General features: G+C 33.8%; 3 protein-coding genes across 3 annotated transcripts; 1 reads left to right on the top strand and 2 right to left on the bottom strand.

The window, feature by feature from the left end:
- The first annotated feature begins 712 nt into the window (after positions 1-712).
- LOC140892510 (mitochondrial phosphate carrier protein 1, mitochondrial) lies at positions 713-3,268 on the top strand. The gene is made up of 6 exons (XM_073301433.1): positions 713-1,009; positions 1,293-1,642; positions 1,731-1,774; positions 2,253-2,467; positions 2,545-2,669; positions 2,791-3,268. The coding sequence occupies exons 1-6, from the start codon at positions 878-880 to the stop codon at positions 2,846-2,848; spliced, it is 924 nt and encodes a 307-aa protein (XP_073157534.1). The 5' UTR covers positions 713-877; the 3' UTR covers positions 2,849-3,268.
- A 932-nt stretch (positions 3,269-4,200) lies between these two features.
- Positions 4,201-5,073, bottom strand: LOC140892875 (uncharacterized). Its single transcript, XM_073301907.1, has one exon. The coding sequence runs from the start codon at positions 4,954-4,956 to the stop codon at positions 4,525-4,527; it is 432 nt and encodes a 143-aa protein (XP_073158008.1). The 5' UTR covers positions 4,957-5,073; the 3' UTR covers positions 4,201-4,524.
- Positions 5,074-7,313: 2,240 nt separating this feature from the next.
- LOC140888315 (damage-control phosphatase At2g17340-like) lies at positions 7,314-10,958 on the bottom strand. Its single transcript, XM_073295999.1, has 12 exons — positions 10,655-10,958; positions 10,468-10,533; positions 10,285-10,351; positions 10,121-10,189; positions 9,628-9,768; positions 8,801-8,929; positions 8,604-8,690; positions 8,187-8,261; positions 7,991-8,068; positions 7,825-7,902; positions 7,682-7,744; positions 7,314-7,603 (listed from the first exon to the last, which is right to left on the bottom strand). Exons 1-12 carry the CDS (start codon positions 10,813-10,815, stop codon positions 7,523-7,525), a joined length of 1,095 nt encoding a protein of 364 aa, XP_073152100.1. The 5' UTR covers positions 10,816-10,958; the 3' UTR covers positions 7,314-7,522.
- Positions 10,959-24,569: the final 13,611 nt, after the last annotated feature.

Below are 24,569 nucleotides of genomic sequence, written 5' to 3'. Positions count from 1 at the left end.
AATGAAGTGAAAATTCCAAATAATCATGTATATATATAATAAAATATTAAATTAAGGTTTTAAATTTAAAATAAAAAATAAAAAAATTCGAAAAATCGGTTGAACTTGTTCTTGACCAGTTATTGGTCGGTTCTTGACCGGTTCTGACCGGTTCAATCGTTAAAATAGTTTTTGGGAGAATTTCGAACCAAAACAATGAACGGTTCTTGGTCGACTTGGACATTCTGATCCGGTTTGAAAACATGGTATTGAGTATTTCTCCAATGAAAATGCCTCACGAATACTAGTTGACATGAATCATATATACAATAAAAAAATAACACTTTTGCATAGACATGTCAAATATATAGATACATCTCGTAAAATTTACTCATGAAATTGTGAAATTTTTTTCAGTTTTATTATTGTTATCATTATTTTTATTATTATTATTATTATTGGGTAATGAATTATTGAATTAACACAAAAAGAAATGAATTATTGAATTAACACCAAAAGAAAAAATTGAGAAAATGGACTTGGTCCACCAGATTACATACAACTAAAACAAAATGTACTAGGCTGAAAGAGGCCCATTTACGCGACCAACATTTTATCAGGCTTAGGAAGTAGGTGGGGAAGTGGCCCAAACCAAAATTAATTTTAGCCTTTTAGGGTTCAACTCTCTCCGGGTCATCGTACCCATCCGGGTTCGGGTCGGGAAATGTGAATCAGTTGCGAGGCGCAGAGAGCAAGAACGTGGGTATGATCAGTAGCATGAAAATGGCTTTCCACTTTCCAAACAAGACTGCGGGAGCCAACCCTTGAAAATCGGCCGCCTCAAAGACGCTAATGGAGCCTACCCATTGCGCATTTGCATATTTTTTGCAAAGGAAACATGAATAATAGGCGCAGGGTTGAGGAGTTCACGGCCGGGTACTACGGTCTGTGTGCTGCTGGAGGTATGCTGAGCGCCGGGGTCACCCATCTCTCGATCACCCCGCTCGATGTCTTGAAGGTCAACATGCAGGTTTGCTTAGAAATGGTCGATTCATCCGATTCCCGTTACATTTTCTTGTGATTTACATTAGTTGATTTGTTCGTGCCTCTTAATTTTTGGTCCGTGGCTGTGTAAACCTCTGTTCTTAGTAGTTAGTATTCACTTTGCTTTTCTGGGTAACTTGTCGAAGTTTTTTATGGCATTTAACTGCTTACTGGGATGCTGCTTCCAGTTAAGTAGAACAAGTTCTTGAATAAGGATGTTTGTTGTCTTAATGATAATATGTCTGCTGGGTACGATGTGTACATTGCAGGTGAACCCGATAAAGTATAGCGGCATCCTATCGGGACTTACAACTCTGTTCAGAGAGGAAGGTGCCTCTGCTCTTTGGAGAGGTTGGTCTGGGAAATTTTTTGGATATGGTTTGCAAGGTGGATGCAAATTCGGTCTTTATGAATATTTCAAGAAGCTTTATGGAGATGTATTGGTGGATCAAAGGAAGGGGGTTGTATTCTTCCTCAGCAGTGCATCTGCTCAGATATTTGCTGATGTTGCTCTCTGTCCATTTGAAGCTGTCAAAATTAGAGTTCAAACTCAGCCAACTTTTGCCAAAGGGTTAACTGATGGATTTCCGAAAATTTATGCCAATGAAGGAATTTATGGGTAATTTCAAACACCATTACGGTGGACGTTTTACTGAGGCGTTCCATTGTGCCATGCTGATTCTATCATGATTCTTATTTGGTTGCAGATTCTACAGAGGTCTTCTTCCACTTTGGGGCCGTAATCTTCCATGTATGATTTACATTAATGAGCTTCTCATTTATCCTTTTGTCAAAATGTGCATCTGAGTTATAGTATGCATCGGCAATTTGCGTCAAGACTTTTAATTGTGGATCACTTATGCATCTTATCTAAAGAAATCACTTATGTTAGTAAATCTTATTTGCATTTCATATTCTGTATTTACGAAGACTCTTTTTGCCCTCGGTGAATTTTTCCTGGTTATTGAAACAACTTGTGGAGACTACAGAATGTTGCAGAGAGTTGGTGTGCGTTTTTTTTCTGAAGTTATTTTTAGCTTAATAAAGTGTTTGTTACACACTTCTATATCTACTCTTTATTTGTTAGGAGAATGAGAGCCATGTATTATAAGATGTCAAACTTTTGATCAACATTTTCCAGATGTTTCGTGTTGTTAAGAGTATGGATTGCATAATCTGTTAACCAGTTAAAGTGTTTGACTTTTGGAAATGATTACATACTTGGGCAGTTTCAATGGTTATGTTTACAACATTTGAGAATACCGTGGAACTGATGTATGACAAAATTATACGAAGGAAGAAGGAAGATTGCTCAAAATCTCAACAGCTTGCCGTCACATGTTTGTCTGGGTATACGGCTGGAGCTGTTGGTACGGTAATCTCTAATCCAGCAGACAATATTGTTTCATCTCTTTACAATAAAACATCTCCAACTGTGATTCAGGTATTGTATGTGAGTTCATTGTGATGTTTGTTCTCCATTATGTTAGTGGCATATGGTCTTATCTTGGTTTGTTTCAGGCTGTGAAGAACATTGGGCTTGTCAATTTGTTTACAAGAAGTCTTCCAGTTCGATTTGCGATCGTGGGTCCGGTCGTTACACTGCAGTGGTTTTTCTATGACAGCATCAAACTATTTAGTGGCCTGTAAGCTACTCGACTTTTTTCTGGTTTCAGTACAATGAGAATTGTGTCATGTCAAAGTTTGTGATATTTAAATGATGTACTTTGCGAGTGAAGTGAGCTTCTAACATTTGGGAGTTTGCAGGCCCGCAAGCGGAGGGCTGAGAAGGCATCTGAAAGACCCGGAGTTGATAGGATGCTAGATAACTGAGAGTTCCTTTAGATGATTCACATAATGCTGCATATATACATAATGGTGACTGTGACGGCGGTGGCGGGGGCGGCGGTTCTCACAGTTATCGAATAAGGGCCTTCTTTGCCTTAAAGTTGCAGACTCGTAGACTGGTTGGTTGGTTGGTCTGAACTGGAATTCTTGGCATCTCATTCATTCTCCATGAAAGTGCAGTCAGGTTTAGAAATCACACAGTGGGTTATATCTTTTGAAAAAACAATGTTTTACTTGTGGAGAAATGTTACTTGATGTGAAATGCGAAAATGGTGGAGCAAGGGCAATGTTTTGATGTATTCCCGATTGTTTTAGGGAAATATGTGTTGGGATATTAAATTGGAGTATGTAACGTACATCTTAGGGAATGATGAAAAAGTTGAAAAGTAATATGATATTCAAGATATAAAAAGATTGTGTTGAAGATACGAAATATATTTGATTTTTGTTTTCTGAAAGAAAAATTTTTCTCAGAAGGTAAACAGAAGTTGGCAAACATAATTAATTTGGATGTTTCTTGGTCAACAATAAATGTTTTCTTAAAATAATATTGTATGTTAGAAAGGTCGATCGGTCCACTTCATATATAGAATGAAAAGTAATATTTTTTTATAAGAATAATTTTTTTTTATGAGTTAGGTCGATAAAATGCATGTCTCACGAAATTAACTCAAAAAATGATTTCAAGGTAGTTTTTTTGATAAAATAATGTACTTTTTAAACAGTTTTATTTTTATTATAATTTTTAATAGAACTAGTTTGTTCTGTTTTAATTTGTTATGTTTTTTTCCTTTTTTTAAATCGATTAGTTATTTTTTAGGGAAAATATTTATAAACCTTCAACAATCTTTGTATTAAAAAAAAACCATAAATATAGATATATTATAGTGTCTGCTTCATATAATAAATATTAAATATCATGTAATTTGAAGAACGGCAATCATGAAAGGCACACCACAACAATTAATCAATATTATGCACCGACGGTGCTTGAGTAATAAAGAAAAACTCCAAAATTTAAAAATCTGATATAAAACTTTTTTTTTCAAATAAGAGAAACGTTGTTCAACTTTCACACTTTATTTAAATGAATGAACACTCATCAATAATCATAATTTACTTTTACCGACAAATCTATCGTTATTATGTATGAATTAAATGCACTTTTTTAAGATATAGATCTTCTATAGCCTATTCATATTTTTTGGTTTTTTTTTTTTAAATTTGAGACTTTTTACATGAGAGAGAATATACGATGAAATAATGCTGGAGGGACTTCCCGCAAAATAAACGAATCCCAACTGTTTTTGCTTGGAAAGGCAAACAAATAAAAAAATAATAAAAAAACAATTAAGAACATGAACACCGACAAATTTGTTCGACCAAAAACTGAGTATTCTACGCCAACACCATCAAATTAGCTACGATTACAACAAAACAATCTTCATCAATTTTAAGCAACGTACAATAAGAATCAATGGAATTCATATACGAATCACTCACACCCAACAACACGCCGATCGATACATACATCTATCATACATTGGCCCAACGAGATTCGGAAGAAGCCGCCGGATCGTGAATTCTTTTTGTTTATTCTGGGTGCACAATGTACAGGCATAATTATGTATAGGATATTGATGTGAGTGATTACTAGCTGTAGCGCATGGTCTGGGGGAGTCCGACGTCGTCTGAGCGGGAGAGCTTGCGGCGGAGCTGGGAGGTGACCTTGAAGAACACGTGGCGCCAGCTGCCCTTGTTGTGGAACCCGATGGTGGTGGTCTCCTCCTCGTTCATCTCCAGATCTGCGGCGAAGGCGGGCTTCCTGGAGAGGATCCAGCCCCACCCCCAATCCCACCACTTCCTGATGGAGTCTCCGGCGTTCTCTCCCATGGATGACAGCGACTTGGAGCGGCGGAACGCCCACGCCGAGGGGGGAGACGGCTGGATCTTGAGGTTGAGGGAGAGGGACGAGAGCCTGCGTCGGATTCCGGGACGCTGATCCTGCAGCCCCGGCTCCGACACGGGGAGCGACTGCGAACCCTGCTGCTGCATCATCTTGAAGACGGATCTGCAACTCATCATTGTTGCAATGGCGGCAGTGGAAGAGAGGAGGTTCGGAGGAGAATGGAATGAGAATGAAGATCGAAGAGGCTTGGATTGGAGAGAGCTAGCTAGTTTGTATTGCTCACAGCTACAAGACAGCCTGTTTTTATTTGGATTTCACACAACACCAACCATGTGTTTACCATTAACCATCCTTTAGCTATCTATCAACCATTTTTAATTATAAAACTTGTTTTATTAATCAATTTATTAGAAATTTTCGGTTGTCTAGCCAATAATATTCAACTCTTCCCCAACCACTAAAATATGGTACCGTGTTTTAGTGATGCGATAAATCAATAAAAAAACAATTAAAATCCGATATCGAATTTTAGTGGTCGAGAACGAGGTGTGCAAAAATAGTTGAGCAGCTTAAAACTTCTGATCAATCCATATCATTAATACAACACTTATCACTTGTATTAAACTAAAAAAACTCTGTGAGATTATGAGATCGGTTCTATGATACAAATATTTTATTCAGTCCGATCTATGAAAGGGTTTTTTTTTTATGTCGAAAAAATTATTTTTTATTGAAAGATGTGAATCAGGTCGACCTTTCTCACGGATTATATCATTAGATTATAAGATGGGTTGACCTGATTTATACTTCTAGTGAAAAATAGAAAATAATATTTTTTCCATTAGTCGAATTAAATCGGAGAATTGACTATGAACTTTTGTGAACTTACATAAATTGGAGTTTAGAACATGATTTCGGGTTCGATTTTATGTCTTACAATATTTAGGGAGTGTTTGCAATCACTAAAAAAAAGTGATTGTTAGCTTTTAGCTTAAAAAAATCATTTTTGTGTGTTTCTTAAACCTAGGTTATGTGTTAGCTTATGCTTAACTTAATTTAAATCCAAAAGCTAGTCATGTGGTAATTATGATTCTCCAAAAGTGATTCTAATAAGAAGGTCATTGCTAAAATCACTCTAATCACTTATTTATCAAATATTACCCAACTTTGATTTTTAGATTTTCACATTTGTTTCCAAACACTACTAGGGATGACAATTTTTCCCGCGGGTTCGGGTCCCCGCGGGGAAAACCCGAAACGGGGACGGGTTCGGGGGAGAGTTTCGGGTTCGGGTTCGGGGATTTTTTTAAAATCCCCAAAGTGGAGTGGGGCGGGTATGGGGATGCTATCCCCACCCCCGAACCCGCCCCGATATCCCCGAAAATAAATAAATAATAATAATAATAATAATAATAATAATAATAATAATAAAAGACACACACTCATCATCATATAATAAATTTTTCTTGAATTTATTTAGAATTTTCAGCGTATATATGTGAAAGATATTTGAATCACTAAGTTGAATTATTTGATATTTGAGACTTGGAATGTCTCAAATTTTTTATATAAATCTAGAATTTATGAATATTTGTCAAAATTTTAGAGTTAGAGTTTGAGCATTTTCTAAGGCAGTACACAAAAATGTAATATTAATGATTTTTGGAATGTAAAAGATAATTGTTGAAAAATTGAATATTTTAAGTTTGATGTCTACGGGGACGGGTTTGGGGATTTCCCCACGGGTTCGGGGATCCACCTCATCACAATCTCATTTTCATATCTACAATGGGTTCGGGTTCGGGGATGGGGATTCCCCGAATATGTAGAACCGGGGATGGGGATGACAAACCCGTCCCCGCCCCGCCCCGCCCCGTTGTCATCCCTAAACACTACCAACTTTTGATTTTTCTTAATTTTTTTATTATTTATAAATTAATCACTTCAACAAAATCACAATCTATTGCAAACACTCCCTTAGTAGTGATCAGAAATTACTTCTACAAATGCTCCACCCCACATTAATTTATGGGCAAAAAATACACATAAATACGACACAACTTTTTAGAAAAACCGAAGCTTTGGCCCGTTAGACTCGGACTATTGTGTGGCGTGTGCGTTAAACTTTAAAGGCTTACGGGGCCCTTTCATCGCACTCGAACGGAAGCAATTTTGAATCAAATTTGAACTTTTATATTTATATGATAATAATAATTATTATGATAATTGTTTATATTTGTTTGTACGTTAATAATCATTTGTTCTCATAGTCCTTCAATTGGTTAACAATTTCTCCCACTCATCTTTTCTTTTTTAAAAAAAAATATGAAAAAGTCAGGACTCATATTTACTACTATAACAAATTTTTATATTTTATGACCAATTTAATATTTTAATTATTCGATAGTTTTCATGTCAATAAAACTAAGTTTCCACATCTCGATTCATGATATATAATATAATTATATTTTTTTATTCAAAATTCCATTTAAAAAATCCATCGACCTGATCTTATCAACTCACATTGTATTGGAATAGAGGCATACATCATATGATGTGTGATATGATTTTCTGCATACATCTGAATTTCAGAATATCTCGATATGATGTCTCAATTTGAGGTGCTTAAAGATAGGGGGGGGGGGGGGGGGGGTGGGACTGGAAAGCATTATTTGAAGAAATATAGTAGAACCGTGATTTTGGGATCACTTTGGGCAATTTCAGATGCTAGATAGATATGTTTCAGGCTGAGTACTGGTTAAACTTGATGACGCAATCATACAGCCGTCCGCCGAGGAACTCAGCAACCTCTTGGTGCTTCACCTGAATTGCAGATTAAGAAATAAATGCATATCCACAAGTAGCAACCTGCGTGAATGCTTGAAGGGAGGTAAACCGTACCATAGCGATTTTCAAGGATTCGCATTTAAACTGTGCGTAAAGGTTAGTTTCTATTCCACGGCCCTGACCAAAAAATATCAAGACAAGTATGTGAGGCTCAGGAAAATTAGTCATTTGTTTGTAATAACTTGGTAAGAACTTACCATCCCTTCCAAAATCACGAGGTCTGCATCACTCGCTAGGTAGGAAAGTTCTTGTGATACGCTGGTGAGATCAATGACCTGTTATAATATTAAACCATAATGAAATATCTATGGAAGTCTCTTTTCAAGAAACAAACCGGAAAAATTCAAGAAATGGATTTCTTACAGGCAAATCATTCCCAGAATTGGCAATGAAAAGATTTGAAGTGTCAACTCCCAGGAGCTTCCCATCCTCATCCTTCAACTGCGCATATGAATTTTTGGTGACAAACTCAACCTACCCTTTAAGCTATTATTGTAGCACCAATACTATAATAACTATACTCTCCAAAAAAAAAAAATTACTATAATAACTCTACTACCTTCGCTAAAACCTCAATCAGTTCGGTGTATGTTATGTCATTGATAGAAGGCAAGTCATTAGCAGCCAATACAACCTGCAAAAAAAGATGTGTTCCCCCTTGAAAAACCAAACAATTTCTAGAATTTCTATCCATCTATCCCATCATAAGATAGGATATATGCATTCATATATAATACATACATGCATACATAAATATATATCATATATATGTGCGCGCGCTCTGTGTTCCTTTTCTCACTCCTGAGTTTGACTAAATAATCTATGAGTCACCCGATTTCTGCAGACATTACCGCAAGGGAATAAAAGATGATTGCATGAATTGCTCTCCAATCAAGATAAAATGTTTACTTCTACTTTCTTAGTAACAATACAAGCCAAACACTTGACCGACAAGTAGTAAAATATCAAATCAGACCTGTACACCATGCCGTAATAGCTCTCTAGCAAACGGCAATATACCCAAAATAATATCTGCACCAGAATTATCTGCAAAGATTACAGCCTGCACAATAGGAAAGCAAGTTAGAGGGAGTAAGTGTGCATACATGAATGCATGAGTACAAACAATGGAAGACAAAACCATTGCAGGTCAATTTATCCCCAGAAACTAACCTTTCTCCACGATTTTTGAGCCCATTTTGACATGAAATTGTCCAAATCATCGATAACCCAGGGTCGTGGGACAAGGTTCTGACAGCTAGCTTGAAAGGACATACCATCCTTTGCAAACAACTCCGCTAGCTTCAAGAGTTCAGTAAGTTGACAAATTATTTAACGTCATTTAAAAGGCTGAGAAATCAATCCAACCAGATAACTTAAAACACAGACGAGGAATTATTCCAACCATATAACTTAAATGCTAGTGTGCTACCACTGTGCATGCTTCTGAACTCGAAAACCACAAAGCTTTTTATAGATGCTCAACAGCATGGCAATCAGAAGTTTGAGTCTTCCACATTTTCCGAAAGACAGCAGGATTAAAAACAACACGCTTGAATCAGATTTCCAAGCACCGGCTACAACCTAGTTCGAAATCTAACTTGTAGTGAATAGTGTAGAAAGTTTCAAATCTATATGTTGAATTGAAACTTTATTTCAATCTTTCAACACCAAAGTCGTATCGTTGTGAGAAAATAAAAGGATGATGCCAGTGAAGCTCTGTAAATTTTCAGTTTCATCAGTAACAATCCACTGCAATCAGGAGATAGAGGCTACGATATGATAGAGCTATAAATAAATTTTAAAAAAACTGAAGGTAACTGGGGAATCTATTGTCGCTTAAAAATGCAAAGTTGGACGAGAGAAAAAATTATTCCACAAAAATCAATCATATAACCATGTGGTCATCATAACTACTTTGCATCAAATGACCATAAACACAATATTCCAACAAAAATGGTGTGTAAGTTCTGCAAATCCTAGCTGAGAGCCTGACATACCTGAGCTGAGCCAAGATCAAATATGTTACCAGCAAAGATTCCTCTAATCAAATTCTCAATACGCTTGGATTCATCTTCTATGGCATCGTTAAGATGAACAACATCATTGAACAGGGATATCGCCTTGGCATTCTCTTCATCCTATCATTGTAAAAAACTGATCAATTTCCACTCATCGTTAAGCAAAAGTATAACAGAGAAGGATGCAAAACATGAAGCTCGACTGAGAACTGCTTCATCAAATCCAGAGGAGTTGATACGTATATAGGTGAGCTAACATAGTAAATGGTCAATATTTAATAAAAATCATTCTAGTAAATATTTAAAACAACAACCACAGCCTGAAGAAATACTCAAAGTGAACTCGTCCCTCATTTACAAATTTGTTTTTCTCACACTCTACGAAGTTGATCAGTAGCATCAATCTCGAGGTCTAAAGGTACGAAACTGGTGTTATCATAGACTGACTCGGACATTGGAGAAAATTTCTGACCTTGACCTTCTTGAATATATCTCTGAATCCCACTTCTCTAAGGACTTGCTCACGAAGCTGGCAAAGAAGCTGATAACAATTCGTTGTGAATAGAACAGATTGAATATACAATATAGCTTGAAAACTTAACAGGATAGCTCAATTTTGCAAGGGTATTGGCATACAATGCAATCAGGCGGGCCACCGTGACTTTCTGGATCTTTCTTCAAGTCCTCCAGTATTTCCGTATATCTAGAGGGTTGACACACAAAGTAATCAAGAAAATCAAAACAAAACAAATGCAACCAATCCAGCACAGGTAATCTCGTGTCTCAGTAGTTGAACTAAATACACAACTCAGATACTACCTTTGAACGAACTTTTCAGCTTTGGCGGGTGCATCTGCCACCGAATCGTCACTCTCAGCCCGATTCCTGTAAATTCATCCATAATCACGAGCATCAATCATCGGAAACATATATGACAGACAGATAGAGAGAACATATGGACAAATTAACAATCCAATAGTTGAAAAAGAAAGGAAAGTTCACAAACCGGAAAGAGGGGATGGAATTGGCGAAGAGATTGATCCAAGATAGCTCGGTGGGGGTGGTCTTCTTAGGATTGTCGGAAGGGAATCTGTATGGAATGGTGCAGGCTCTGTAATTTTGCTCCATCAACACCGGCAACACCACCATTTCCCCCGATTTCTCCATGCAGAATTCTAGAGCATACCAAATGGTCCCAGTTGATTCGAAAATGCTTTTTGAGATACCTTCAGAGTTACATGATAATTAAATTATTATTAACCTAATTGGCTGTATTCACACTCTCCGGAATTAGGGGCAACAAATAAACAGGGAGCTTAATCTTTCTGTGTTTTTCTTTTTTTTTTTTAAAATAATAAGAAAATAGTTCTTAAAGACATGTCGATCCATATATGAGTTGAAAGCAATATTTTTGCACCCAGAATCTTGCGAGATCGTCACATGGTTAATTTCGTTATATGATTTTTTTTATATGATTTGATTTATAAAAATATTGTATTTTTACGCTAAGTTATTTTTGAAGTTAAAGATATGATAATAATCTAAACATAAATAATCTAATATCATAAATAATAATAAATTATTAGTTTTTTGTTGCACGCAAATTTTGTTTTTTAAAAAAAGAAAATAAATTATAAATTATAAAATTAAAAAAATATAATATAATGTTTTTCTAAACAAATATTCTATAAAATGAATGTCATATTTATAAATAAAATAATATCAAAGGGCACAAAGTAAGCTTTTAATGGCTAAAAAAGAGGAAATCTTATAAAATATATAACGTAAAAATTAAGTTAGGAGATAATGGTAATTTCAAATCATGCTTCACCAATTAATTGAAAATTTGTTAATTAAATGGTCTTTACTTTAATAATATAGTAAGATGATTTGATTGATAAATAGTAGTTTATTTGATTTGATTGATTTAATTTTAAATAAGATGATATATTATTATTTTGTATTTTTAAAAAATTAATAATAAAATAATAATAATAATATTATTTATTGAAGAAAATATAGTAATTTAAATTCAATGATTTGTTTGATGTAATCTAAATAATTAACGATTTGATTGGCGATAAATATTTAGTAGATAGATAAATAAATATGACATAGTAGACATGTGATTGAATAAGATAAATTATCATTTGATTAATAACATGTCACTTCAAAGGATACGCAGTGTTTGGTACAAATGATTAAGTAGGTTTGTGTGTGATATTTTATTTAATCCATTGTTTGGTAGGATTTTTATTCAAACAAGCTAATCTAACCTAGAAAGGATAAAGTTGTTTTATAGTAGGTTAACTAAACCCTCCTCTCACCCTAGTATTATTTATCCTTGTTTTTATCTTACTCATAAATTCCATAATTACCCTTTCCCTCCAATCTAAAAATCACCTATCCAATAAAATATAAATGTTATTTTTGGCAAAAAAATTTAAACCATTATTTAATCTTATTTCTAAAAATCAAATCAAACACAATACTATTTTTAACACAAATTATCAATCCTTATTTATCATTTCTTTTATCATTCATTTAATAATCATTCAATAATCCTATCAATTGAACCAAATATTGATTGAATCGACTCGTCTAACGGATAAACATTTTTTACTAATCATTTTTTGAGACGAGAAATCCAATATTTCTTCGAGGGGTTGAGTTTGTGGAGGGAGATAAGGTTGGAAAATGGCATTTTAAGAATTATTTGTTGATTTTTTTATTGAAATTGATAACGGTCAAGACATCATTAAGATGGTCGAGACATTGTTGTAATTGATAATAGATCATGTGTCATTCAAAATGGTCAAGACGTTATTCAAAATGCAAATTCGAATTATCAAGGTAAAATTGAAGAACCGCAAAATATAAAAGTTACATATGTGGTGCAAACTCGACAATCTCGAAAAAATGTGTTATTACAAAGATCCGCTAGAGAAAAAGAGAACTGTAATTTCGGATGACTATTTTGTTTTTTTTCTCAAATAACATGAAAACAATATAGACATGATGAAATATCCAAGTTCTTTCATGGAGCCAAACAAAGTCCTGATTCGCAAAAGTGGATGGATGCAACAAATGATGAGATAAAATTCATGATGGAAAATGACGTTGGAGATCTTGTTGAGTTGTTTGAAGGTGTTAAATCTATTAGTTGCAAATGTATATATAAAACCAAAATAAATCCAGAAGGCAGAATCAAGAAATACAAGGTATATTTAGTTGTCAAGGTTTTCTCTCAGAAGGAAGACATTGATTACAAATAAACTATTTCTCATGTTTCATCGAAATACTCTTTTCGAATCATAATGACATTTGTAGCTCATTTTTTTTAGAGTTACATCATATGGATATCAAGACTGTGTTTTTTACACTACAAAAAAAAGCCTTTAGAAGCGGTTATTTAGTACTTTTAGAAGCGGTTTCTGACCACTGCAAAATATTTTGAAGCGATTTTGCAACTGCTTTGGTACTTAGCGGTGCTAATTCTTATAGACTCGGTACTAGCCCACCGGTGGTGAAAGTTTGATTATCGTTTCTACTGTTACTCTACGGAAACGGTTGATACCGCTTCTGTATCCTATCAGCGGCAACGGTTTAGAACCACTTCTGTTATGACGATATACATGATGCAACTATAAAAATTTGTACCAGGTGATCCAAAAAAATCCATTCACGATCTCAAACATGAGTCACGTCAGTGGTATCACAAATTTCATCAAGTGATTATCTCGTATGGCTTTGGGGTAAACAAAGTTAACAATTATACATATAATATGTTTAGTATGATTGATATATATTTTTGGTATTGTATGTTTATGATATCATACTTGTTTGTTGCTATATGGACTTATTGTACGAAAACAAGAGATTTATGACCAAAAAATTTGAGATGAAATATCTCGGGGCGCCTATTTTGTATTAGGTATACAAATACATCAAGATCTTCATCGAGACTGTGAAGACTATTGTTGACTCAAATCTGGTGACTTACTTGTATGGCCCAGATTTCATTAGATCTTTTGCCTTGATCCAACGGCTCACAAGCCCTCTCGTTAGTTTATATTAAGTAAGGGTTGGTAAAGTGAGTTAGTTAGTTATTTTAATCACCTCCTTATTGAAGAAATTGGAATCTTTGAAAACAAGGGCACAAGTTTGAATACTATTGGGTATGCGAGATTTCATTGCTTTACAAGTTCAAGAATCAAGCGAGAGAGCTGTGTATATATCGTTCCTTCTTACTTTTCTGTATATGAGCTTGTGTTTTAGCTCCTATGAGAATTGGACGATTGTAACTTATTTGGTGATAGTGAATTTGATTGGGGTATTCTCAGAACCTTGGATATTTGATTGTTTACAATCCGAACCAAGTAAATCATGTGTTTTTATTGCTATGATTTTTTCTACTTCTATCTTTGTTTTGGTTTTAGTCACAACAGAGACATTATTGAGTCATCACAAAAAAGCTATATCAAAATAATTCTTGATAGATTCGGCGTGAAAGATGTCTTCCAAGAGACACTCATGTTTCTAAGGCGATAAATTAGTTTGATCCAGTGTCCTGGAAACAAGTTGGAACAAAATTATATATTGAAAATTCCTCATGCATCAGCCCGATGTATGCCCATGTTTGTACAAGTCCAATATTGTCTCCCACTATGGGAATGTGAGACATATATCTATGTAATCCATGATATTGCATGTTTGCATGGAGCAAAATATCATATGCTCACTTATCAGAAATCAGATCATTTGGGGATCATCGGGTATTCTGATTTTGATCTTGTTGGATGCCAATATAATAAAAGATCCACTTAATTCTATGTTTACTTGTTAGTCGAAGTGGTTATTTTATAAAAAAGTTCTAAGTAGACACCCATAACTTCACCCACTATGATAGTAGAATTCACAACTTATTACGAAACATCAAATAATGGAATATGGTTGCGAAATTTTGTCACTAGGCTGAGTGTCACAAACAAATATTAAAAGACTAATGAAGATATATTGTGACAGTAAATAGACGGTACTTTATTATAATGACAATAAAAGCTATTCAAAACAAAGCACATAGACATCATGTTTTTTGTTGTTAAAAAATAGTTTAGAGTCGTCAGGTTATTGTATAACAAGTTGGAAAAAACTTTATAAATGTTGATCACTTACTGAGGGAATAACACCTAAGGTATTTCGTGAGCACACTACTCGTATGAGTGTTATAATATTATTTGGCAACATTCATGTTTAGTAAGAGTTTGTATTTGATGTTATTTAGTACATACATACATGTTTATGTTTGTATTCTACACAATAAACTGTATGGTTCAATTCTCAAACTCTAGAATATTCTACCTATGGTTTATTTGATCTCATTAAAGAATAAAGTTAGGCTAGTTGGAAATAGGTGTGTTGATGATCACATTGCATGTAATTTTCATGGTACACATTCATTCTTGATATATATCATTGAATACATTAGTAGGATTACCATTGATGGATACAATCACAAATAAATGTAAAAAAAAAATCGATTTGATTCCATACTGGTGTATATATTAGATGAACAATATTGATGCTACTAAAATTAGATAGTTATTTTATGTGCATTCAAGAATATATAATATAATTTGTCAAGAAATATGAAAATCAAGTATGAGATTGTTAAAATTTTTGTTCTCTGTACTAGGCCTACATATTTAAATAAAATTTTCATTATAACCATGTAATTCAATTGAGTCAGATAATTGATTTATAAAATCAAATTAATATTTATATTTGAGTATGTAATTTAATATGTAGAAACCATATACTATTAAGATTGATTATATTCTGATATTGAAATATTGTCATTATTAATTGGTACTTTGAAAACCATGGTGAATAGACATCTTGAAGGGTTGTAGTCTCAAAACATAATTTAAAAAAAACAAATGAGTTATTCATCTTTCTTTCCCATTCGATATAGGATTAAATATATTCTACAAGATATTTAAGTGATAAATTGTGATCGATCCTACAAAAGATTAAGGAAATTTGGTTGTGGAAGTCTCATTTAATTTGAAACATAATCGCTCATGAATACCGTATGTTTTACTGCAATCATTTATGATAATTTGATATGTATAATATAAGTTTATCTAAGTTATTCAAAGACTGAGAATCTCAACCTCATGTCAATCAATCAATGCAAAAATATAATATAAACCCCTGAATGCTAAGATATAACACACTTATTCATTACCACACCATTTGCATATTCTAGTTCTCTCGCTATCATCGAATATTAAATGTCATGATTAAAATCAATCATTTTTTACAAATCTCATGTACACGTATATGTTAGAATTTGGTGTGTGTGTAGAGGGGGTGAATACAAATTTTTTAAAAACATTTGAGCTACAATAGCTCGTTCTTGAAATGTTTAAAAATGAATCGAGCATCGAGAAATTATATTGAGTTTGGTTACAAAACCAAGCGGAAGACACTCAACATAACCCTCTAAAAACTGATTAAATATTTAGAAATCCTTTGGAAATAATACAAGTAGAAATTAAAAAAACAATTTGGTTGAAGCATTTTATCAAATAATAAAAACAGTTTGGTTGAAACATTTTATCAAATATGATGCGTTCAAAGATTTCACATCAAATAAATTACCTCAAATAGGTAATCAACAAACCAATTTCTTCAATAAACCGAGCTGAATGATCTCAAAATATTTATGTGTATCAAAGAAAACATGTGAGATGGCTCGCCCGAAGGCGAAGCCACTCCGACGCTCAAGTCAGTATAGGATTCAATAGAAAAAGTATGAAAATTACAAGGGATAGAAAACATGTAAAAAATGTGTAAAGACATAAATAAGAGGTGTAAGAAAAAGGTTGAGAAACGTTATGGGAAAAAATACAATCTACCGTAATAAGGGTTAGAGATCCCTTATTTATAGAAACAAATTCCTAGCCCATAAAGAATTTTAATGTATAAGTCAACTAGAATTATGAATATTTATGCAATATTCTGATATATTTCTAAAATATAAATAAATATATGATAGTATTTTTATCATATCATCAATACTACCTCCCGGAGAGAAGTGACGACGAGTGAAATGAAGAGGAACTTTGAAGTGGTTGAATATATATTTTAGAGCATAAAGACAACATTATGGTTGTTTGCAATTTTCTTTGAGCGTTCGTGATAGAATGAACTTATATGGTGTCGAGAAGGTCGGGCTTGTGATTTTTGCCAAGTTAATAGACTTGTCTTCATTGCCAAGTTAATGGGCTTATAGTGTCGAGTTGGTTGGGCTTTGGGATAGCCATGAACTGCGTGGAATTACAGGGTGCCGAACGGATCGGGCTTTTGAGACAACCACGAGTTGCGTGATTGGTGCTGAACTTGGTCGGGCTTTTGAGAGTATCGAGCCGTAGATTGAGCCTTATTGATGGATTGCATGTCTGCTATAATGGAATAGAGCCTTACAGCGAGATCGCACACCCAATATAATAGGATTGAGCCTTACTACAAGATTGCATGCCCGATGACGTAAAACAGGGCCTTATAACGAGATCGTACGCCCAATATAATATAATTGGGCCTTACTGCAAGATTGTCTGTAAAAAAACCCAACCAAAAAATACAAGACAATAGAAGTCCAACAAATACGATCACAAGAAAACAAACATATAATTTTAATAGTAGGAGATGCTTATGATATTATTTCAAAAATAATAATAAATTTCCAAAATAAAACTTAGATAATTTAATTCCAACATAAAGATAATTGAAATACTTATCTCGTTCATGCGTTGTCGATGACATAACTTTGGATATATAGCAAGATAACATCTTCTATTTTTTGATCAAATAATCGACTTGATTTAGCAAGAGAAAAATGATCTCCAACGTCCAGAATGAGTGTAAAGATATTATGAGCACCTGGTATAAATTTTGAAAAAATATAGTGGTTAGATTTTCTGTAATCGCTTTTTCAAAAATCCAAATTTGAACCCAATCCGACGGTTCAATTCATCCCAGCGTCTTTTGTAAGTGGGCTGATGTGCAAAATCCGAAACTCATACAAAAAATTATTCCTTCTCTTTTCCGTTCTTGAGTCAACCGTGAAGAGTAATCGTGAGTTTAGTTTTCGTTCTCACAGACGGCGCCAATTGATGCGTTCTAAAATTTTACATCAAATAAATTAACTCAAACCGGTAATCAGAGAACTAATTTCTTCAATAAACCGAGCCGAATGATCTCAAAATATTTCTGTGTATAAAAGAAAATATGTGAGATGGCTCGCCCGAAGGCGAAGTCACTCCGACGCTCAAGTCAGTATATGATTCAATAGAAAAGGTATGGAAATTGCAAAAGATAGAAAACATGCAAAAAACGTGTAAAGACATAAATAAGAGTTGTAAGAAAAGGGTTGGGAGACGTTATGAAAAAAATACAACCTACCGTAATAAGATTTAGAGATCCCTTATTTATAGGAACAAAGTCCTAGTCCATATAGAATTTTAATGTATAAGTCAACTAGAATTATGAATATTTGTGCAATATTTTGATATATCTCTAAAATATAAATAAAGATATGATAAATTTTTATCATATCTTCAAAATACTTTGTATGCAAAATTTTGGTATTTTAAATAATACATAAAATGCTTCAACAAACCATCCAAAAACAGTAGCAATAAGTAAACGCAACGAAATAAAAAGACATGAATTCGTTCATGGAAGTTCGAAGACCAAATCCTTCTACATCTTTCTTTTTCCGTTTTCGAAAGGATTCCACTATAAGATTTTGGTTTTACAACTCTTTGTAACAACCCACTCCAAATTTAGGACTTACTCGTCGCCTAATCGGAACTCCTAGCATCTCTCGACTATGGTTTGGACAACAAGTCTCACAACCAAATACAAAGATTACACATTCTTTAATGTCTTTGTGCAAATACTCTCACTCAACTATATCTCTCTTTTGTGCAAGTGAACTCTCTTAAAATGATGTTTTCTTCAACGCTTGGACAAAGAAGAGTGTTCTACAAACTCATTTTGTTGTGGAAGATTGATCAATAAAAACCCATCTCTTGTATTTTTTCTCACACCTCACTTATTGAGTTTACTCTCGTTCTAACTTTTTTTTTCTTGTATAATCTGCCCATGCTTTAGATCTACATCCAAAAGCTCTTGTTTGATTTTCAATATGTTGTATTTATAGCCTTCAAGAATGATATGAATGTTAGATACACGAATATGATCGTTGGAAAATGTTATGTACTGTTTTTGTCAACAAAACGGTTATATTTGCGCTTCTGGACAGTTTTTGGCCGATGGATAAGAATTCAAACAGGTGAGTACTCAACCGGTTGAGAAGGCACACCGATTGAGAATAGCTTCACCGGTCGAGTAGAGCTAAAACGGGTGAGTGAATGATGTATGTTCGGGTGCTTATAATTCTTGATTCGTTGATTTCTTGGCAAAGTAATGAACATAAAAGTTGTAGCCCTTTGTATTATCTTTCCAACACATCAAGAATCACTCAATTCGAAGCACATCTTAGAAATTATGCTCGAAGTACTAGACCTTCTCAAACACATCGAGTGAGCTTCATCGGGAGAGAAGATGTTGACGGTCAAGTGCTTATAGATCTTGATATGTTGATTTATGGGTAAAGTGATGAACATAAAAGTTGTAGAACTTTGTCTTGGATTTCCAACGCATTAAGAATCACTTGGTTTAGATTTCATATGAGAAATATACGATTGCAATACCAAGCCCGCTAAAAAATAGTCTAGACAAAACAAACGAGTAAATGTGGTCCGATCGAATGATTATATCTCTTGATTCGTCGATTTTTGGCAAAGTGAGCAACATGAGCCCTTTGTCTTAAATTTCCATGGAATCAAAAAGCATACATTTTTAGTTTGTATGAGAGATATATGCTTGAAATATCAGACTGTGTACAATCTTAAGCTCTCAGCAGCCTGTGAATAACTAGCAACTTCAACATGATTTATCATCTTCTTAGGCTCCGATTTAGACTTTGTCTTGTGAAGATGATTTGTACATCATGTTCTTATAATTGAAACAAAGACTGAATCATTTCATTTGGATGACAAAGCCGAGAGATATGTCTATTAAACCAGAGCTGGTCTGTCAATCTATTTGCTATTATAATTTCGTCCAGCTCTATCTTGAGATGATGTTTTGGCCTAGAAAACATTCGAATTGGTCCAGTTTGGTTGAATTCGAGTCACTATCTCAAACTTCCAAAATGTGATCTATCAACAGTACACTTGAGTAAATATGTTATAAACACAATAAAAAGTTTTGCTATCATCAAAACCAATATTGCTTGCATTTTCGAACCCAACAATGTATATCATATGAACTCACAAATATTGATATTAATGTTTAAAATTTTATCGTGATTGTATCAACCTTAATTCCTTATCTCTCGCCATATCTGCGTAGAAGGTTGTAACCTAGGCACATTTCTCACCATAAGATGTTTTTTTGAGAGACGATGTCAGGTTAATTGAAGTATCGATCCAGCTCGATCATTATCGCGATAATTTAAGTCAGTTCAAAATTGAGAACCTCGTGACAATTAATCAATGCAGAAAACTCAACCTTCAAATACCGAGATGGAATACATGTATTTATTACCACATCACTTACCTATTATGATCCTCTTACTATCGTCGAATATTAAATATAATGATTAAAATCACTACTTTTGCAAATCTTACATATATGTAATATGAACTCGTAAATATTGATATTAACGCTCAAAGATCTTGTCGTGTTTAAAACATACAAAATTTTAACATATATATGTTATCTAAGTTGATTGTATCAATCCTTATCCATTACCATATCCGCGAAAAAGAACGTTGTAGCATAGACACATTTCTCACTATAAGACGCAGTTTGTTTGAGAGACGATTTCAGGTCAATTGAAGTGTCGATCACAACTCAGTTACGATAACGATAATTTAAGTCATTTCAGGATTGGAAATCTCATGTAAATCAACCAATGTAGAAATATCAACATTCAAATACCAAGATGAAAGACATTGATTTATTACTACATCATTTACCTATTCTAACCAGTGTTTTCATAACCGGACCGGTGATCGAACCGGCCTACCTAAAAAAAACGGTCCAACCGATCAGACCGTTTTAACCGGACGGTCCAACCGAAAAACCGTTTATATAATATAATATAATAAATAATATATTTTGAATTTTAAAAACTCAAAAATATATTTAAATAGACAAAAAATATATATATTTGTCATAATTTGAAAGCTAAATAAAGATGTTAATATATTCAAAATATCAATTATAGTTATAAATTATTTAAATAATGAAATATTTAATTTTAAAAAAACAAATAACTATTAAAATAAATTTTTTTAATGAATTAAAAATTTTAAATAATAATGTATATACATAAAAAAAAATTAAATTTAAAGTTTTAAAAATAAAAATTTAAATTTTCAAAATAAAAATAAAAAAAAATTCGGAAAACCGGTTGAACCTGTTTTCCGGTTATTGACCGGTCCAACCGGTTCTTGACCGGTTCTGACCAGTTGGACCGGTTTTCCGGTTCTTAGGAGAGAACCGGACCGGACCGGCGGTCGGTCCGGTTTTAATAACACTAATTCTAACCATATGTTACCATCGTCAAATATTAAATATCAAGATCAAAATCACTTAGTTTTTGACAAAACTTAAATACAATATAAACTTAAAAATATCATCTATACCTTTATATATATACACATATAATACAATGGTTTAATAGAATATAAGTTAATGTCAAAGAAAATTGTTAAAAATTATATTATATGGGATAATACAATCATTATCACGATAATTTAAGTCCGTTCAAAATTGAGAACCTCGTGACAATTAATCAATGCAGAAAACTCAACCTTCAAATACCGAGATGGTCGGGCTTGTGATTTTTGCCAAGTTAATGGACTTGTCTTCATTGCCAAGTTAATGGGCTTATAGTGCCGAGTTGGTTGGGCTTTGGGATAGCCACGAATTGAGTGGAATTACAGGGTGCCAAACGGATCGGGCTTTTGAGACAACCACGAGTTGCGTGATTGGTGCCGAACTTGGTCGGGCTTTTGAGAGTATCGAGCCGTAGATTGAGCCCTATTGCTGGATTGCATGTCTGCTATAATGGAATAGAGTCTTACAGCGAGATCGCACACCCAATATAATAGGATTGGGCCTTACTGCAAGATTGCATGCCCGATGACGTAAAACGGGGCCTTATAACGAGATCGTACGCCCAATATAATATAATTGGGCCATACTGCAAGATTGTCTGTAAAAAAACCCAAACAAAAAATACAAGACAATAGAAGTCCAACAAATCCGATCACAAGAAAAAAAACATATAATTTTAATAGTAGGAGATGCTTATAATATTATTTCAAAAATAATAATAAATTTCCAAAATAAAACTTAGATAATTTAATTCCAACATAAAGATAATTGAAATACTTATCTCGTCATGCGTTGTCGATGACATAACTTTGGATGTATAGCAAGATAACATCTTCTATTTTTTGATCAAATAATCGACTTGATTTAGCAAGAGAAAAATGATCTCCACCGTCCAAAATGAGTGTAAAGATATTATGAGCACCTTGTATAAATTTTGAAAAAATATAGTGGTTAGATTTTCTGTAATCGCTTTTTCAAAAATCCAAATTTGAACCCAATCCGACGGTTCAATTCATCTCAGCGTCTTTTGTAAGTGAGCTGATGTGCAAAATCCGAAACTCATACAAAAAATTATTGCTTCTCTTTTCCGTTCTTGAGTCAACCGTGAAGAGTAATCGTGAATTTAGTTTTCGTTCTCACAGACGGCGCCAATTGATGCGTTCTAAAATTTTACATCAAATAAATTAACTCAAACCGGTAATCAGAGAACCAATTTCTTCAATAAACCGAGCCGAATGATCTCAAAATATTTCTGTGTATAAAAGAAAACATGTGAGATGGCTCGCCCGAAGGAAAAGTCACTCCGACACTCAAGTCAGTATAGGATTCAATAGAAAATGTATGGAAATTGCAAGAGATAGAAAACATGCAAAAAACGTGTAAAGACATAAATAAGAGTTGTAAGAAAAGGGTTGTGAGACGTTATGAAAAAAATACAACCTACCGTAATAAGAGTTAGAGATCCCTTATTTATAGGAACAAAGTCCTAGTCCGTATAGAATTTTAATGTATAAGTCAACTAGAATTATGAATATTTATGCAATATTCTGATATATCTCTAAAATATAAATAAATATATGATAAATTTTTATCATATCCTCAAAATACTTTGTATGCAAAATTTTGGTATTTTAAATAACACATAAAACGCTTCAACAAACTATCCAAAAACATTAGCAATAAGTAAACGCAACGAAATAAAGAGACATGAATTCGTTTATGAAAGTTCGAAGGCCAAATCCATCTACATCTTCCTTTTTCCGTTTTCGAAAGGATTCCACTATAAGATTTTGGTTTTACAACTCTTTGTAACAACCTACTCCAACTTTAGAACTTACTCGTCACCTAAATCGAAACTCCTAGCATCTCTCGACTATGGTTTGGACAACAAGTCTCACAACCAAATACAAAGATTACACATTCTTTAATGTCTTTGTGCAAATACTCTCACTCAACTATATCTCTCTTTTGTGCAAGTGAACTCTCTTAAAATGATGTTTTCTTCAACGCTTGGACAAAGAAGAGTGTTCTACTTTTGTTGTGGAAGATTGATCTATAAAAACCCATCTCTTGTATTTTTTCTCACACCACACTTCTTGAGTTTACTCTCGTTCTAACTTTTTTTTTCTTGTATAATCTGCCCATGCTTTAGATCTACATCCAAAAGCTCTTGTTTGATTTTCAATATCTTGTACTTATAGCCTCCAAGAATGATATGAACGTTAGATACACGAATATGATCGTTGGAAAATGTTATGTACTGTTTCTGTCAACAAAACGGTTATATTTGCGCTTCTGGACAGTTTTTGGCCGGTGGATAAGAATTCAAACAGGTGAGTACTCAACTGGTTTAGAAGGCACACCGATTGAGAATAGCTTCACCGGTCGAGTAGAGCTAAAACGGGTGAGTGAATGATGTCTGTTCGGGTTCTTATAATTATTGATTCGTTGATTTCTTGGAAAAGTAGTGAACATAAAAGTTGTAGCCCTTTGTATTATCTTTCCAACACATCAAGAATCACTCAATTCGAAGCACATCTTAGAAATTATGCTCGAAGTACCAGACCTTCTCAAACACATCGAGTGAGCTTCATCGGAAGAGAAGATGTTGTCGGTCAAGTGCTTATAGATCTTGATATGTTGATTTATGGGTAAAGTGATGAACATAAAAGTTGTAGAATTTTGTCTTGGATTTCCAACGCATTAAGAATTACTTGGTTTAGATTTCATATGAGAAATATACGATTGCAATACCAAGCCCGCTAAAAAATAATCTAGACAAAACAAACGAGTAAATGTGGTCCGATCGAATGATTATATCTCTTGATTCGTTGATTTTTGGCAAAGTGAGCAACATGAAAGTTGTAGCCCTTTGTCTTAAATTTCCATGGAATCAAGAAGCATACATTTTTAGTTTGTATGAGAGATATATGCTTGAAATATCAAAATGTGTACAATCTTAAGCTCTCAGCAGCCTGTGAATAACTGGAAACTTCAACATGATTTATCATCTTCTTAGGCTCCGATTTAGACTTTGTTTTGTGAAGATGATTTGTACATCATGTTCTTATAATTGAAACAAAGACTGAATCATTCCATTTGGATGACAAAGCCGAGAGATATGTCCATTAAACCAGAGCTGGTCTGTCAATCTATTT

This window comes from Henckelia pumila, chromosome 3, assembly GCF_033568475.1.
Source record: "Henckelia pumila isolate YLH828 chromosome 3, ASM3356847v2, whole genome shotgun sequence".
Classification (NCBI taxonomy): Eukaryota; Viridiplantae; Streptophyta; class Magnoliopsida; order Lamiales; family Gesneriaceae; genus Henckelia; species Henckelia pumila.
Note: the sequence above shows the minus strand (reverse complement) of the source record. Positions and strands in the feature narration are given on the sequence as shown.

What these genes read in the sequence shown, in the direction of transcription:
- LOC140892510 (XM_073301433.1), top strand. Translation starts at nt 878, where the DNA reads ATGAATAATAGGCGCAGGGTTGAGGAGTTCACGGCCGGGTACTACGGT. An exon ending in TCTTGAAGGTCAACATGCAG is followed by an intron (nt 1,010 to 1,292) that starts GTTTGCTTAGAA and finishes TGTACATTGCAG; the next exon opens with GTGAACCCGATAAAGTATAG. An exon ending in CATCTCCAACTGTGATTCAG is followed by an intron (nt 2,468 to 2,544) that starts GTATTGTATGTG and finishes GGTTTGTTTCAG; the next exon opens with GCTGTGAAGAACATTGGGCT.
- LOC140892875 (XM_073301907.1), bottom strand. Translation starts at nt 4,956, where the DNA reads ATGATGAGTTGCAGATCCGTCTTCAAGATGATGCAGCAGCAGGGTTCG.
- LOC140888315 (XM_073295999.1), bottom strand. Translation starts at nt 10,815, where the DNA reads ATGGAGAAATCGGGGGAAATGGTGGTGTTGCCGGTGTTGATGGAGCAA. An exon ending in AATTCCATCCCCTCTTTCCG is followed by an intron (nt 10,534 to 10,654) that starts GTTTGTGAACTT and finishes ATGAATTTACAG; the next exon opens with GAATCGGGCTGAGAGTGACG. An exon ending in ATATATTCAAGAAGGTCAAG is followed by an intron (nt 9,769 to 10,120) that starts GTCAGAAATTTT and finishes TTACAATGATAG; the next exon opens with GATGAAGAGAATGCCAAGGC.